The following is a 17,006-nucleotide window of genomic DNA, read 5'->3' on the forward strand; positions in this document are numbered from 1 at the left end:
GATGGAGAGAGCTTGCCAAAGAGTGTATGTGCAGTGCTGTAACATTTGGCTCAAGGGGTAAAAAGAGTAAGTGTGCCTGTGAGCAGTGTCTCAGGTTGTATGTATATTTTTTTCATGAAGTTTACCTACAAGAGGACTAAATGTCTGGAATCAGAGTAGTTTGTAGAGTTGGATCCTAACAGTAAGTTAGATCTTTGTTTTATGGGTAGCCATTTTTTTAGGGTGATACAGTGATGCTCACAAATGAGTAAGTTTATAATAAATTGGCAGATGCTATAGGAGACTGTCTGGATTGTGGTCATGTCTTTTGTGAAGGCAGATGCGAGAATGTGTAATCCATATTCTAGCTGAGAGAGAACTCCTTTGCTGATGGCTGCTCTGGCTGACTGAGATAGAAAAGGGGAAATATTTTTGGCCCAAAAGAGGAGGAAGCTTATATTTGCTCTTGTTCTGTCTATGTGGAAATGGAAGTTTAGAGACTTATCAAGCCACAATCCTAGGTATTTGAAGGTGGAGATTGACTTACACAACTATATCATAGAAACAAAGATAAAGAGTCAAGTACTTGGTGAATTTTCTGTAGAGTTCCCAAAAATCATAGTTTTGGTCTTAGAGGGTTTAAAAATTAGTTTATGTTTATCAGTCATTTGGTGGAAGTCTGACTGCAGCTGAATTGAATACTGGCATGAGTGACTTGACTGGCAAATTAACATATTGGACTTTGGAAATGATGAGTAACATATCGGGGGGGGTCACAAGGAAGTTTATTAATGAATATGGAGAAAAGGAGGGAGCAAGAATGGATACTTGTGGTATACCTTTGATAACAGGAGCAAATTCTGAATGGAAGGATTCTGTTTTTAAGTCTGAAGTGTTCGATTCTCGGCTGGAGTGCCTTCTACGTGGAGTCTGCATGTCCTCCCCATGGTCAAGTGACGTTTAAAAACATGCAGTAGGTGCATGCGTGAACGGGTGTGCCTTCTTTGAAGGCTGGGTGTCGGGCTGGCAACTCGGCACTGTAAAAAAATCCACTGCCAATCATTAGCAGACTGGAGTTCCGCTGTGGCAACCCCTAACCGGGAAAAAATATTTTATATATATATACATACATAAAATATGGATGAGAGAAAGACACAAGTGATCCCTGCAGTGATACATGAACAAGAGGTTTATTTTGTCAGATCCAGGAGTGTCAGTGGGAATATTTTTGAATAGATGAGAGACTTCCTTGGGTTGTATGCAGTGAAGTGGAATGGAAGGAGGTTGAATGGTGGTGGCGTGGGTAATTCATGATCTGTGGGGGGGTTATTGATGGGAGATTACTACATTCTTTAAGGAAATCTAGGGAGTGTTTTGCTGTGCCATACTGAATAGTGTTAGTAGACAAGGTGTCATGACGAAGTTTTTTTCCTGTAAAAAGGCTAACTTCTTTCCAAATGTATTTAGGGGACAAGAGTGATTTGCTTCTTTGCTTGGAGATTGCTTTTATGCCTTTGGATGGACTGCTTGGCTAGGTTTTGTAAGGTTATAAAAGAGGCTCAGGCTTGTTTCTCAGTTGTGGCAGTTTCTTTCCATTTTTGCCATGTTTGAATTTGGAAATGTTTCAGTTTAGTGGATAGCCATTCTGTCTTGGTGGATTTATAAAACCTGTAGATAACTAGGAAGAATTTGTCTCGCAGCTGGACAAGAACGGTGGTTAGGCTAATGGCTGCTGCATTGGGGTCAACTTAGGAAAGTATATGGTTCCAGTTGTGGGGTTTGAGTTTGTCAGAATTGGTATTAGACTGTTTTCCTCTTATTCCTACCAATTTCATCGGATAGCTGATACTTGTAAAAGTGATTGGACAAAGGTGGTTTAAGAATAGTGGGGAAATGTTTATTTCCTAGAGTGAGTGTGTTTGTAATAACGCGGTTGAAGGATATGAGATTATCATTTTTAAGTAAGAGAAGATTGTAACTTTAGTAACGCTCGCGTTTTTTTTTGCACTGTACTACACAATCTTTATATTAGGGATAGCACAAAACTCTTAAACCAACATTTGAGAAGTGTGACTCGAACAGTGCTTTTGGGCCCCTACCGTAACATTAAAATATGGAAGGTTTCTATAACAATAAATAAATGTGCAGAACGTAGCTTTCAACCTTCCTTCTCAAAAATGAGGAATACTACCTCTCATAATGTGGGACAAATGGGCAAAAACATGGACCGCTTACTGACAAGTCAACTAGGAAGCTCACATACTGGTTAAACTATATTACTTTTTGCTTATAAAGATTACTTGATTACTTTCTACGATTCGGTACCACTTACCCAGGACAACACTTAAACAATTCCTAACCCCTTAATATGTGACAGACCCTTTCAATATGGGACTGCAAAGAACGCAGGATTTTTAGCTCCCAAACGAGGAACGTTACTCGCAATGAGATACACTTAACAGGATCACTTCTCGCATTCAAACATATGTGTTGACGAACAACAAAAACATTATAACAACTGCGTATTCGTTAAATTAGCCCCTTGTCGTGAGCCAAATCGCGTTCAGCGTTCTCGCCAGAAACCATCTATCGCAGTAGCTGACGACAAAACCTGCAAACCACGCCTCTTTCAGAGAACGACCGAAGGTGGGTTACCAGAGGCAAAACTACAACCACAGCGAGACCGATATTTACGTAAACACGGACGGTTGGAATACTTAGCAGTCTTTAGCGTGGGAAAGTAGCCATGTCTGTGTGAAACCAGAGCAAGTTATGCGTGAGTTGGGTGACACCGAAAACTGCTAATGACGGATAGCCGGTGTAAACACAACGTTGCGGCCTACTGTGATGTAAAGTCTTGCAAGATAGGAAAGCTTTGGGCCGCAATTGATTCCCATGTACAAGGGGTAGTTTGGAGTGGACAACCGTGCATATAGTGGGCTTGTGGATGCTTTTGATTACACCGATTGTTGGTACTGGGTGTAAAACATGGAATACTGAAAGACCAAATTTGCGCATCATCGTTATTGAAAGGGGGTAGAGGAGGAGAGCGCGGCCTGCTGGCATCTTCACTGCGCCGGCAGCAGCTGTGGAGGAAGAAAGCTGCTAGTGGTCCTCATTTGGCTGTTTGGATGGGTGCCGTGGAGGAGGCGGTTATTGATAAAGTGAAACGCTGCAGCATCTAGCAGTAGAACAAGATCGCATCGCAGAACGAAGGAAGAGGTGTCTGAGGGCCGGCTGTCAAAGCATTGCTTTCAGGATTTAAAATATTGAGGAATGAGGCTGCACTCTGTCACCTGATGTGAGGCATTCGTGTCGGTCGGCCGTCGCGCCGATGTTATGTGTTGAAAAGGTGCTTCTTCGTTGATTATTTTGAGATAAATATTTCATTTTGCTTTCCTCGAGTGAGGAACGCAGAGATTTGGATTTGTGTTACTTTTCCTTGTACTCAGTATTCCTTGCATCTATTTCGGTAGCCAGACCGTAGGATCAAGACGCTGGATCTGTGAGTTCAACCTTTGCATGCTGGACCTCGTCTGTTTAGCGCATATCCTCCCGCCTGTTTTTTAGGCAGTTTGGAGCTCCAAGCCAGCTAATTGGAAGGGAGTGAAGTTGTGCTTCCTAGCCCTGGATTCCATACCATTGAAGTCTGGAGATGAACCCGGTGAATGCGACAGCTCTCTACATTTCTGTGAGCCGTTTAGTGATGGACTGTGATGCTGGCAGTTCGCAGCCGTTTACCGAGATCAACAGGCTGTTACCCTTTTTCAGACAGTCACTCGCTTGTTGTGTTTGTGGTGAGCAGGTCGCATTGTCTTCAGATTTTTTGGCACTTTTATTTAATTAATTTGGTTTCTTTGAAAAGCAGTTAGGTCGTATTTGTTGTATAGAAGTACTTTTTCCATGGCCTATTCGGATGCAAAAAAAGTATTAAAATACACACTTTAGGGTTACACGCCACATTACCTCAACAAGTAAATTTGATTGTGTTGTTGTTACACTTAGTGCAGTATTTTGTGGATTTTTTTCTTCGTTATGAACGTATCACGATTTGTATAAACACACATTTTACTTTATAAAGTTGCCAGAATAACCTATTTTGCTTTAGTACGAATTTTTGAAAGAGAAGTCTGAAACGCAAAAGTCCATAATTTTTAGTGACATAATTTTTCAGTGATTTGCCAGCCAAACATACATTTTATGAAGAACAGAGCAAAGGTATAAGGTGGAAATATGAGGGGTGTGGATTCAGGTTGTAGTTGAGCCGTTTGTGTTTCATATCTTTATTCTGAAGAAGTCTACTGAATAATAATAGTCTTGTAATTGGTATGGAAATTGACTGATCGTTTGGCTTGACATTTTGCCCCATTACACTGATTCTGCTTTGCAATTCGCATAAACGGTATTTAAGTGAATTGTGTGCGGCAAGGTTCATTGCATTGCATTTTATTTATATATTGTTTAGGTGAATGGTGTTTAGCAGATTGATCTGTTTTGATTTAATGGTTAGTACAGTTGTTTAAACAGCTAGTTACGAAAATAAAATTGCCAAAGATTCCAAAGACAACCACAAGGCATTCTATAGTTATGTCAAGAATCTAAATGGCAATGCTCAGATCTGCTCTGAACTACAACAGAATGGCATTAAATATACTGATCCCAAGGATATTGCCAATATCCTGGCAGATCGATTTTAGTGCCAACTTCACTCCCCTCTCACCCCCTAAGGGGCCCATCTTAATACCAAAAGATTGCCAAATTCCGATAATCACAGCCACACCGGTAGAAACAGCACTCTCCAAAGCTAAGAATACAGCATCCATGGGACCAGATGACATCCCAGGCTGTGTACTACATGAACTACAAAATGAACTGGCACCCCACCTAAGTGTCATGTTTAATCATAGCCTCACCTCAGGCTTCGTGCCCATTTGAGTGGTGCACAGCTACAGTTATCCCGCTCCACAAGGGAGGATCCACCTTGGATCCCGGGAACTACCGTCCCATCAGTCTGACAAGCCTGATCTGCAAAGGGCATGGAACGCATTATCATGGAACTTATAAACAAAGACATTGGCAACCTCCAGACACTGGACCCCACCCAGTTTGGGTTTTTGAAGGGTCGATCTTGTCTCCTGAATCTGATTGACTTCTTCGAATCGGTCTCCAGGGCTGTGGAGGAGGGTAAGGAGGTCCACACAGCCTATCTGGACCTCGCTAAGGCCTTCAACACCATCCCCAGTAAGATAAACTTACTAAGCTGGGCATAAATCCCCAAGTCACTCGATGGGTTGCCAACTGGCTTACTGACAGAACCCAGACTGTAAAAGTAGCCAACTCCAAATCAAGCTTGTGACAAGTGGGGTACCTCAGGGTTCATCCCTGGGACCACTCTTGTTTGGCATCTACTTCTCTGAAGTACAGGCCAACATTAAGGGACTCTGGCTAGGGAGCCATTATTGAATCCTCAAATGATGTGGATATTCTACAAAAGGGCCTTACAGAAACAGATGCCTGGTGCCAGAGCCATGGGCTCAAGCTTAATGCCAAGAAATGTATAGTCACCCCCTTTGGAAAAAAACATGTACCCATGAACTACCACATATGTTGCAGGACACTAAACATCGCAAGTGTGATGAGAGACTTAGGGACACAAGTGGACAGTGGTCTCACTTTCGATAAACACATTGCCACAACAGTCAGGAAATCCTTCTACGTGGCACATCTCATCACTAAGGGCTTTTCATCCAGAAGAAAGGAGGTCATTGTCCCACTGTACTCGTCCCTCATTAGACCCATTATAGAGTATAATGCCCCATTTGGTATGTACCTCACATAAATACCTCACTAAAAGAATCACAAGCCTAAAGCAGATGCCATATGCTGACAGTCTAAAAAAAAAACTCCAGCTATACTCTGTGGCATATCATCTACTCGGAGGCGATCTCTGCTTAACGTACAAGGCCATGTCAAACCCTGAGCTGTTGGCCATGCTCCACTTAAAGAAATCCCAATCCCTCAGAGCCACACGCTCCAGGGATCTAAACCTTATCATCACAATGAACAAAACATGCTGGAGGGATAGGTTCCTGACCCAGAGACTCCCCATACTCTGGAATAGACTGCCCATACATGTCAAGCAGAGCACCTCATTGGCCCTCTTCAAAAGGAACCTTAATTGGATGGGAGATAGGAAATTCACCCCAGGGATCATGTCAGTCGCCCTGCTAGACAGGGGCCCAGAGAAGTAAATATTGTGGGAAAAAATTTCCAGGGAATTGTTATGGCTAGGCTTGCATAGGCCTTAGGGCCAATAGCCTAGTACCAACCTATGAACCTATTACATTTTATTATTTATTATTTTTAAATCCAATACTTCTCTGAATGAACTAGTATTCACTTGGATGTTGGCTTCTGAATTTGGTACAGTAGAGGCAGTGTAGCTCATTGTATTTCAGTGTTAATTTATTAATTCCAGTGCAAAGCTAGAAACTTGGCATGCTTACTTGGGAGGGAGATGTACAGAAGATTCATTGTGTATTATAACATTGATTTGGCTGGTCATGGCCAGATCAGTTTTTTGCAGAGTTTGGATTTTTAGCAGATAGTGTCCATGCCAACGTTTTGCATGTAGTTTATTGAAACGGTGGTTGTAGAAAAGTGCACAAGTCTGACATGTAAATGAGAGAACCTACTGATGCATTTGCTTTTCTTTCTTTTCCCTCCTCCAGCCTAGGATCACAGAAGGAAGTTTGATTACTTGCTTGGCTTGCTTAGTATGGCATCACAGTTCACATTGAGATAACTTGTTTTAACCTTGATGCATAACTGTCCCCAGTTTTGCCTCCATGGTTTTGCCCTGACCCCACCTGATTTACCAAAAAAAAAAAAAATCAGTGAGATTTACAGTCAGTCAGTGGTGTTTGGTATTACAGTTTCATACTTTTAATTTTTCAGAAAAATGCATGTTAGTGCAAAATTTGTTCTATTAACATTTTAGATGAATTTAGTTATATATAAAACTGGGCGATTTGTTCAGATTAAGACATACTGTTTCGTGTAGTTTTGGGCATGAGACAAAATGACATTTCTCTGTTTCGTGTGCATTCTGGAAAATGCATGTTGATGCAATCCTGTTTTTTTTTTGTACTTTAAGTAATTGACTGTTTATTAACTGTTTAGTTACTACGTTGGTGGGATGGTCCGCAGACCCTTTTCAGTCGCAGTCATCCCACTCAACCTGTACAAAGGCCCTTGAGAAGTAGGTGCATCCAGGCAAAAATCTGGACGTTTAATTGGCACAAAAAATGAATACCTTCCTGTTTCCAGTAGGAATGTGGACTACTACTCTGAGTAAAAAGGGTAGAAAAAATAAGAATGCTGTCATAGAGACTGTGTGATATCTGTGGAATTTAATGAAATGTATTGGAAGATAGGAAAGTTGTGCTTAAAAAAGAGAGAGAAATGTATGATTTGTGTCCTGTTTATTTAAATAATTGGTGCCACTAGTTTGTTGGTCATGTAGTGTGGTTTTATGTGTACTAGACAGCTTCAAAAGTTATGTGTAATGAGGGGATTCAGAAAAGGTGTTAAAAGGTAAATCAGCGTGAAAATAGAGGCATGTCTTCAAAAACAAGCACATCATGTACAAAGGGAATTCAGGCTAAGAAATTGGGACAGTTGAGAGGTCCATGACATGGGTTCATAGGAGTAGTATTTGGCATTATTGACTGCATTTTATGAGGGGCAGGACAGAAATATGAAGCAAAATATTGTGTACATTTGAGAATTATTGTTAGTTTTACAACAACACTCTACTAGTAGATTAGTACCTTTTAGAAATGGTAAAATAAAAAGTAGTGTTGATGGTCCGATTAGCTATTTAGTTTTGTCATTGTGCCCTTTTTTGTTTGATTACATTTTGCATTTCCTGTACAGACATCCCATCAAAAACGTGGCTTCTACTGCCCATTCCAGTGTGCTTTAGTCTGAACAATTGACAGGGCCTTTAAGAGTAATATTTAAAAACTGTCCCTTATCTAGAACCTTTGCTTCTGATTTGTGAGCAAATAGCATGCATGTTAGAATCTCAGCAAAGCTTACTGTGTATTGTCTTGTGCAGGATCGTGAGATTCTTAGGTTTTGTGAAACTTAGATTTTAAAATTCATATTTACAAAAATATTTCAAAAAATGCATTGCGTTACTTGATTTTTTTTCAATAGTGGAAAGAAAAAATTAAGGGTATAAACAGTGATGGGTTGCCAACTGGCTTACTGACAGAACCCACACTGTAAAAGTAGCTGACTACAAATCCAGCTCCAGACAAGTAGAGTACCTCATGGGTCAGTCCTGGGACCACTCTTGTTTGGCATCTACTTCTCCGAAGTACAGGCCAACACTAAGGGACTCTGGCTAACAAAGTTCGCAAATGACTGCAAGTGGGAGACATTATCGAATCCCCAAATTATGTGGATATTCTACAAAAGGGCCTTACAGAGACAGATGCTTGGTGCCAGAGGCATGGGATCAAGCTCAATGCCAAGAAAGGTATAGTTATCCCCTTTGGGAAAACCATGTACCCATAAATTGTCACAAGTGGCAGTACACTGAACACCAAAAGTGTGATAAGGTACTTAGGGACACAGGTGGACAGTGGTCGCGCCTTCGATAACTGCATCGCCACAACAGTCAGAAAATCCTTCCGTGTGGCACATCTCATCACTAAGGGCTTTTCATCCAGAAAAAAAGGAAGTCATTGTCCCACTGTACTCATCCCTCATTAGACCATTTATAGAGTACAACGCCCCGTTTGGTATGAACTTCACAAGACATCTGAAACAGTTGGAAAGGCCGCAGAAATACCTCCCTAAAAGAATCATAGGCCTAAAGCAGATGTCCTATGCTGACGGTCTAAATAAAACTCCAGTCTACTGTCGCATATCGTCTACTCTAACATACAAGGCCATGTCAAACCCAGAGCTGTTGGGCATGCTACACTTAAAGAAATCCCAATCCCTCAGAGCCACACGCTCCAGGGATTTAAACCTGGTCATCACAATGAACAAAACATGCTGGAGGGATAGGTTCCTGTCCTAGAGACTCCCTGTACTCTGGAATAGATGGCTCATACATGTCAAGCAGAGCGCCTCTTTGACCCTCTTCAAAAGGAACCTTGAAGATTGGATGGGAGATAGGGTGACTGACTGGGGTGAATTTCCTGCTAGACAGGGGACTAGGGAAGTAAGCATTCTGGGAAGAAATAGCTGGGGAACTGTTATGGCTAGGCTTGTACTGGCCCTAGGGCCGATAGCTTAGTACCACCCTATGAACCTATACATATTATGCGTTAGAAAAATCAAAAATAAGACATGAGCATGTGTGTGTACATACATATGTATGTGTTCCTCCAGGATTGTTGACTGGTATATGATTGACAGCAGTTGTGTGCCTCCATTTGATCAATAGATAAGATGGTCGAAGGTGTTGGTGTGAGGTCGATGTAGAGATCTTCTGTTGTGAAGGTGGCAGTGTTATCTGCAGTACACTCCATTGAGCTCCCCCTGCCTCCATGTGGACTTTATCACAGCTAGAGATCTTTTACAATAATTCTGTTATAATCACGTATAGTTACAGCATCTTCAGAACTGCAGACAATCACGTATAGTTACAGCATCTTCAGAACTGTAGACACCATGAACTTTGTCTTGTCCAATCGTTTAAAAAAAGTAAAGCTGTGAACTCCCCAGCTTATGATCTATTAAATATATTCCTTTTTGGTGCCAGGGCTGGTAGTTAGCCTTATCTGTTTTCTTTTTTAGTAAATTACTGAGAGAAGGCCATATCTGCTGTTCTTGGAAATCGTTTCCAGTGCCCTTTAAACAAAGGAATTTTCTCCAACCTAAGACAGCATGGGTTCATTTTTAAGTGCTAGGCTTTCAGTCTGCAGACTACTGTAAGTCTAGCTATCAAACATGTACCTTGTTTCCACGAGGTATAGACTTTAACCAGTCTTCATCTTAGTTTCATGGGTTCAAACCTGTACCTTGTTTCCACGAGGTATAGACTTTAACCAGTCTTCATCTTAGTTTCATGGGTTCAAACCTGTACCTTGTTTCCACGAGGTATAGACTTTAACCAGTCTTCATCTTAGTTTCATGGGTTCACTTGCCAAGCTTATGACTTACTATCCTTAAAAAAAAAGTTAATCTTAACACTATATTGATATTTTCTATTGTCTTATTTTTATAAATATTTGCGTATGTATAGTACTGGCGTCCTGTTTATTTCTGAAGGCAGTAGATAGGTAAAAATAAGCTTATCTGTCAATCTTGGTTGCCTGGTGTAATGAATTTTTAACTTTTGGTGTTATTTATACTTGTTTTATTTTCCATGATCTCCCCCAGCACTGTATTCCATACATAAACTTTCAAATGTAACTGAAATCGGCATGGTTTTGTAGACCAAGTAGTGGAAATTTTTGACTGAATTCTAAGGGACAAAATATAATGGCATTTCCTGAATTCTAAGGGACAGAATATAATGGCATTTCCTGAACACTTTCATGAGTAATTCAAATTTTTAAGTCCTGTGATTTTTCGTATTCTTTTATTTGACTTATTTGAAGGCTACAATCTGGGTTTGGTATGGGGGTGATACCTGTGTCATTTTAAGGAGATCACAGTGTAACCTTTAGAGTTAGATGGGTTACTGAATGGGCTTTCTTGACTTTGGTCAACACTTTAAGTAGATTTTTTCAAGAGCGTTAACTGTTTTATTTAGTAATCATTTTTTGCCAAGTCTGGTGATGCTACATTTGTTACAGCATCAGGTGTGCACTATATTTTGTAGACTGTTCTGGAGAATGCAGTATCTTTTATCAAAGCAGTTATGTTGCACAGTTTGCAGTCGCCAACATAGTTGATTATCCTTAGCTGAGTTCTTAGTTTTGTATCTTCAAAGCTGAGTGCAGAACGAAGTGGCCTTACTACAGAACCATGTTAGGCACCACTACCGGTGCTCTTTCATGATAGATGGGCAGGAGCCCCCACACTTGACTTTTTTGTTCTGTTGCTTAACTAGTGTTTTAACCATTGAAGTATACCTAAATTAATGTTTAATTGCTGTTGTCAGTTTTTCTCTCTATATGGGGTAGTGTTTATTTCTTTAAGGTCAGGATAAGCAGGTTTCAAAAAAGGGTGACCTTAACTTCAAAGTGACTTGTTGGTGTTCTTACCTTGGTGGTTTTACTGCTGTAATGCCTCCTCCTCCGATTTTGTCATAATCATTTCTTGGTGTTTGACCCCCCCTCCCCACCATTATTTTTCTTTCTGCAGTGCTCCACCTCCATGTATTTCTTTCTGGATTGCTCTCTGACCTTCGTCATGTAAGGGATTCCACTGAGGCTGTCAGTTCAGTGTGTGAAAGCTGCGGTGTTTTTTTTTTCCCCCCTAATAGGAACACTCACAATCCCAGTGTTTAAAATTAGGGTCCGAGTTAAGCTGACAGAAGTCACACCCACTTTGACACGTCATTTTCATTCCCACCCACAGTGTCATTTTACTTTTAAATATCCTGTAAATTTTAAGTTCAGTCTTGTTTCAGCTCCCAGGATAAACTAATCTTTGGATTTGTGTTCCTCCGATTTTACATTGGATTGGGGAACTATGCCCCCAGCTCCTGGCTCATATTTAAAATAAAGAAAGCTGTGCCAGGGAAAAGGGACAATCAGTGTATACTATTTTTTTAAGTTTTGCATCACTCGTGCGTTTACAGATGTACAAGCAACCCGCTCATAAAAAAGTGCATTTGTCTAATAGTACTAAGAAATCAAACCAGAAGCTGAAAAAGAAACAGAAGTGCGTCTCTACTTATGCTTCAGCATTCTGTCACACACTTGCTTTCTATGGAATTACTAGCAGGTCAGGAAGTCACTGCAGCAGGCTCATGTTCAAAAATCAGAGTACAGTAAAACGGGAAAGAAAGAGCAATATGGTTTTCACGTTTGCCTGACTTGGATGCTTTCTATAGGTAGAAGCAGCGTCAAAAAGTTGTTGTAGATGGCCAGGATTCACAATCAGTGCAGAGTAAAACTATGAAATGAAAGAAATAAAAATTTTACTACTGCTTTAAAAGCCTTGCATTACAGATGTGTTTTCTAGAGTAGCATCAGCAGTTGGGTCATGAAATGCCTGAAAGGCTACTTTTCTCAATGGGTAAAATGCACATATTAAACTGATGAATGGCTCACAAGGAGAGCTGTTGTCAGTACAACTGCAATTTGAGATGGAATTTGGCTGACACCTTTGAAACTTCCTTCAGGCATTCTTCCCTGATCCCCTCAGCCAAAGGTGAGCATGCTCAAAAAGGCGAATCTGAAATGTAAACAAAGGCTGAATCGAAGCAAAAAATCCCTGGGACTGTCCCTTTAACTTATTTAAGTTCTAAATTCTTTCAAGGCTGCCCCATATTGTGACTTCTACAAGGAAGTTCAGATGACAGCGATGTTGATTAAGCTGTGTTGCTTTCTCCATACCATTGTGAAAGGCATTAGTAAGGGTTTTGCTAGAATTTTTTTTTTTTTTTTTTGCTGCTGATTACTAAGTGAAATGTAAATGTATATGTTTTTGAATTGGTGACTGCATTACTTTCATTTTGTGCACTTGCTCTTATTACTGTTGGTTTACAGAGGTGCACTGTTTGTTGTACATAGCACTGCTCCTCAAAACAGTAAGAGTAAAATGTTTTTGTTTGGTATGTAGGGGTGGAAGTGAGTGGTCGGTATAGTTGTGAGTTTGTCCACAATACCTGAGTGGAAATGCCTGTGCCAGGTCAAAGTATGGGGGTATGCACCATTTTCCGCTCATCCATAGACTTTGTGACCCTCTCAAAGAAGTCTACAAGGATGAGTAGGCAAGACCTTCCCTTAACAAAGCCAGACTGGGGTGTCCCGTGTCCTGTAAGTTGCAGTGTCCTTGTTGATCATTTCCGTGGTAATTTGTTCCATGGCTTTGCATATCACACTTGTCAGACTGGGTCTGTAACTCCCGAGGTCGTTTGATGGTTCATCCATATGATGAGGGATGACCATTGTGTGCCGTTCACCTGGTACATAACTTGTTTTGAAGCTGTAGTTGAATGCCTCAACTGATCCTGCTAGATCTTGTTTTAGGCAACATGTGATATTGTTGAGGCCCACCGAAGCAGTATTTTTGGCCTTAGCAAGTGCCATTAGGACCTGTTCCCTATTAATGCACACTCAAGATTAAACATATTGGACCTATCTGGTCCAGGATGTTTTGTGATGATGAGGACCAGTAAACGTTGTGCTTGTGACTTGGAGGTAGATAATGCTGGAAGCAGATCATGAATATAGACATTGATAGGAATCATGTATGAAGTGTGCAGTGGCATCGTGTTAAGGTGTGTGTGTAAGCCTAGTCGGGGACATTCTGGACTGTTTAGGGGTATGTACAGCACATCTAATGTCATATCTTGGGTTAGTTACCTGAAAACAATACATAAATTAATTGACTGTTTCCACAGAAACAAAGCATGCTGGTAGGCTGAGTTTCAGAATGCTAGTGGAAGCTGTTTTGACTGTTTCAGCTAGGAAATTAGTAATTCCATAAAGAAAACATGCATAACAGTTACCATTATGTTTAGTAATACTGCTGTTGCAACTGATGCAAAACAATGCAGAACACTTAGTGATTTTTGTCACAGAAGTAGGTTGACCCTACCATTTTGAAGTGACCCTACCTCCATTGTGAATTGATGCCACCACAGTTTTTTGACATGTATCGAGGGCACATCACATGCTAACCAGTTTAGAGTAATTCATAGATATTTTAATGAAGTTTTCTTTAATTCTGTATAGAAAACACCTGTTAGGATGACTGGTCCAATGGAATGCGAGCTTCTAATTGTATTTCTAATTATGTATAGAATGTGTTTTTGTAACACTTTGACTTCTTTGCTTATTGTGATTGTTTGTACATATTTATTCTGTAAGCCTATTTACTGTATCTTTGTGTCTGCTTCATTGTTTGTCAGTAACATGTTACAGTCACAGTTTTTCCTTTTGATTTTTTTTGCGAACTGGAAGATTTGGCTAAGAAAAAAATAAACATTTTCTGTTCTGGACTTGATGTTTTTCTGTTTTTTCAGAGATGCATACTTTTAATTTTGTTTTGTATTATAATTTTAAAAGTTTTAAGTCGGCTAAAATAACTTTTGTGAGATCAATACATGTCATATTCCAAGATCAAGCTGCCCAAAGCCCCCTGTCATTGCACCATTGGTCCATATGCCTTTTAAAATATTGACATCAGCCTGATTCCCCTAGGTAAAAAAAAAACAAACCCTATTTCTTGTCTGCTCTGTAGTGGGGGAAAAAATCTCCACTTAATTGGAAAAATGCAAAGGAAATTAATTCATTTTTTATTCCTAGTAGTGGCCTCATGTATACAGGAGCATTGGTAAAGGGGGGATGCTTTAGTTGCATGTGAATAGTTTATCCTATGTTGTAAATCTTTATTCATTGCTTACTGTTAGGACCTCGGTTCCGTCCTCTGAACTGTTACAGCCGTTTCCCAGCTCGCGCAAGCCAAAAACTCTCAGCTAAGAACCTACCCACAATGACCCTCTCCTATATACTCCAGATCTCGTTTGCCGCGTTCCTAGTTAGAAGAGTTAGCCGCCTCTCTCAAAGCTAAGTAGTAGTTTGTTGTTTTTATGACCATTTTCTTCTGAATTTAAAAATTTTGTTTTAGGTTCATATGTAGGTAATAGGCTATCTGCCCGAGGGCATTTATAAGCCTAGCCAGAGTGTGTCAGCTTTCGCTGCCCCATTGATTAATTAACTGAGCCTCTGTCAAGAAGAGCCATTGAAGTGATCCCAGGGGTGTATTTTCTGTTACCCATCCACTCGTCAAGGTTTCTCTTGAAGAGTGTTAGTGAGAGGCTCTGCCTAATGTAGTTAGGAATTTTGTTCCAAAGCATGGGGAGTCTCTGTGACGGGAATCTATCCCTCCAGCATGTTCTATTTATTGTTGTGGCGAGGTTTAGCTCACTAGAGCGAGTGGCTCGCAGTGACTTGGATTTCTTTAGGTGGAGCACGTCCATCAATTCTGAGTTGGACATGGCTTTGTAGGTCAGGCAGAGATCACCTCTGAGTAAGCGATATGCCACTGAGTACAGCTGGAGTTTTTCCAGTCGGGCTGCATAGGACATATGTTTGAGACCAGTAATCCTCTTGGTGAGGTACTTTTGTGGTCTTTCCAGCTGTTGGAAGTGTCTTGTGAGGTACATCCCAAATGGGGCATTGTACTCTATGATGGGTCTGATGAGTGAAGAGTAGAGGGGCACTATAACCTCTTTATTTCTAGATGCGAACCCTTTAGTAATTAGGTGGATTACATAGAAGGATGAAGATTCACGAAATGTATGGCAGTTGTGGTAGCTCATCTTCGACTACAAGGATTCCAAGTGTTTCCCTATCTAGACGATTGGCTCCTTACTGCTCCGACCAGCAATCCTCTAGTCCGCAGCCTCTCTTACACTCAAGTTTTCGCTGTCCGCTAGGGGATTACAAAGACAAATCTCAAATGTCCCTAACAAAGACACTGGAATTTATTAGAGCGGTCTTCGACACAACATCCTGTCAAGCTTCTCCCCCAGACTTTTGAAAATGAGACACCAAATCCAAGACCTTCTTCTCAGACCTATGTGCCAGCACGTCTTGTACTGCAACTCTTGTTAGTACCACTGGCAAGATTGCACATGAGACTCCTGCAGTGGCTCCTTTCCGCACAATGGTCATTGCTAACTCAACCACATGATACGCCTTACAAACCGTTGCAAGAAGGAAATGCTATGGTGGATGGAGCCACAAAAGAATCTTTGGTGTCGACCGTTCTGTCTTCCCCAACCCACGGCCACAGTGACCATGGACGTTTCACCTATTAGGGTGGGGGGGGGCATTTCCAGGGAAAGACTGTCCAAGGCACCTGGACCCCCCCTCGAGGCCAACTTGCACATAATTGTCCTGGAACTGAGGGTAGTTCTCTTAGTGTTGCAAGCGTTCCGTGCATCTCTGCCTTCGGGGACCATTGCAATTCAATCAGACATGTCAGTCGTCTGGTATATCAACAAGCAAGGCGGAACCAGATCATGTCCCCCTGTGTTGGGAAGCCATGAGGATTTGGCACTGGGTGATGGCTTCCAATCACTTTCTTATAGCAACACATATTCCAGGGAGTTCCAACCTTATTGCGGACAATCCTGAGCAGGAACATCCTAATGCCTCACGAATGGTCCCTCAATCTTGTAATTGCAGCTTGGATCTTCCAGCATTGGGGGAAGCCTGAATTACAAATGCAGGAGCTATTTTGCCGTGATCCCCCCTCAGGGGGAACCACCGAGGGATGCTCTAACGCACTGTTGGACCCCGGGTCTTCTGTATGCCTTTCCCCCGTTTCCCCTCATTCCAAAATTTCTCCAGGAAGCTCAGAGGTTGAAAAGCAAAGTGATCCTCATTGCTCCCTACTGGCCACGTCAAGTCTGGTTGATTCTGCAATACCTGACTACTCTCCTGCATGCAGGAACCTCAGCTTCAGCGATCACTGTACATTTAGCAGCTATCTCCAATGTTCATAATGGTCTTGAAAATTCTTCAGTTATGTCACACAGCCTATGCAAAACTTTTTTGAAGGGAGTATTGCATGTAAAACCTCCTGTCAAGCCTCCCTTAGATTCCTGGGACTTGACTCTGGTGCTTCAATCTCTTACAGGCTCTCCCTTTGAGCCCTTTGATTCATATTATTTGAAATTTTTGTCTTGGAAAACCATACATCTAGTAGCACTCACTTCAATGAGAATAGTATCTGAGCTGCAGGCCTTGAGTGTCAAACCTTACTTTATCTTCACATGGATAGGGTGTCCCTTCGTATTGACCCTTCCTTCTTGCCCAAGGTCATTTCTGTTTTTTCCATTAACCAATCTATTGACCTGCCTGTTTTCTTCCCAA

General features: G+C 41.2%; 1 protein-coding gene across 3 annotated transcripts in view; it reads left to right on the forward strand.

The window, feature by feature from the left end:
* Positions 1-2,536: 2,536 nt before the first annotated feature.
* The window catches only part of MSL2 (MSL complex subunit 2), a 37,344-nt gene continuing 22,874 nt past the window's right edge, over positions 2,537-17,006 (forward strand). Inside the window, exon 1 of one of the 3 annotated variants that reach the window (XM_044070353.1) lies at positions 2,537-3,776. In XM_044070353.1, the coding sequence (XP_043926288.1) occupies positions 3,635-3,776 (142 nt within the window). In that variant the 5' untranslated portion in view covers positions 2,537-3,634. The remainder of the gene's footprint in view (positions 3,777-17,006) is intronic. The other 2 variants (XM_044070354.1, XM_044070355.1) reach the window with 2 other exon arrangements.

This window comes from Protopterus annectens, chromosome 4.part1 (assembly GCF_019279795.1).
Source record: "Protopterus annectens isolate FY-2018-M chromosome 4.part1, PAN1.0, whole genome shotgun sequence".
Classification (NCBI taxonomy): Eukaryota; Metazoa; Chordata; order Ceratodontiformes; family Protopteridae; genus Protopterus; species Protopterus annectens.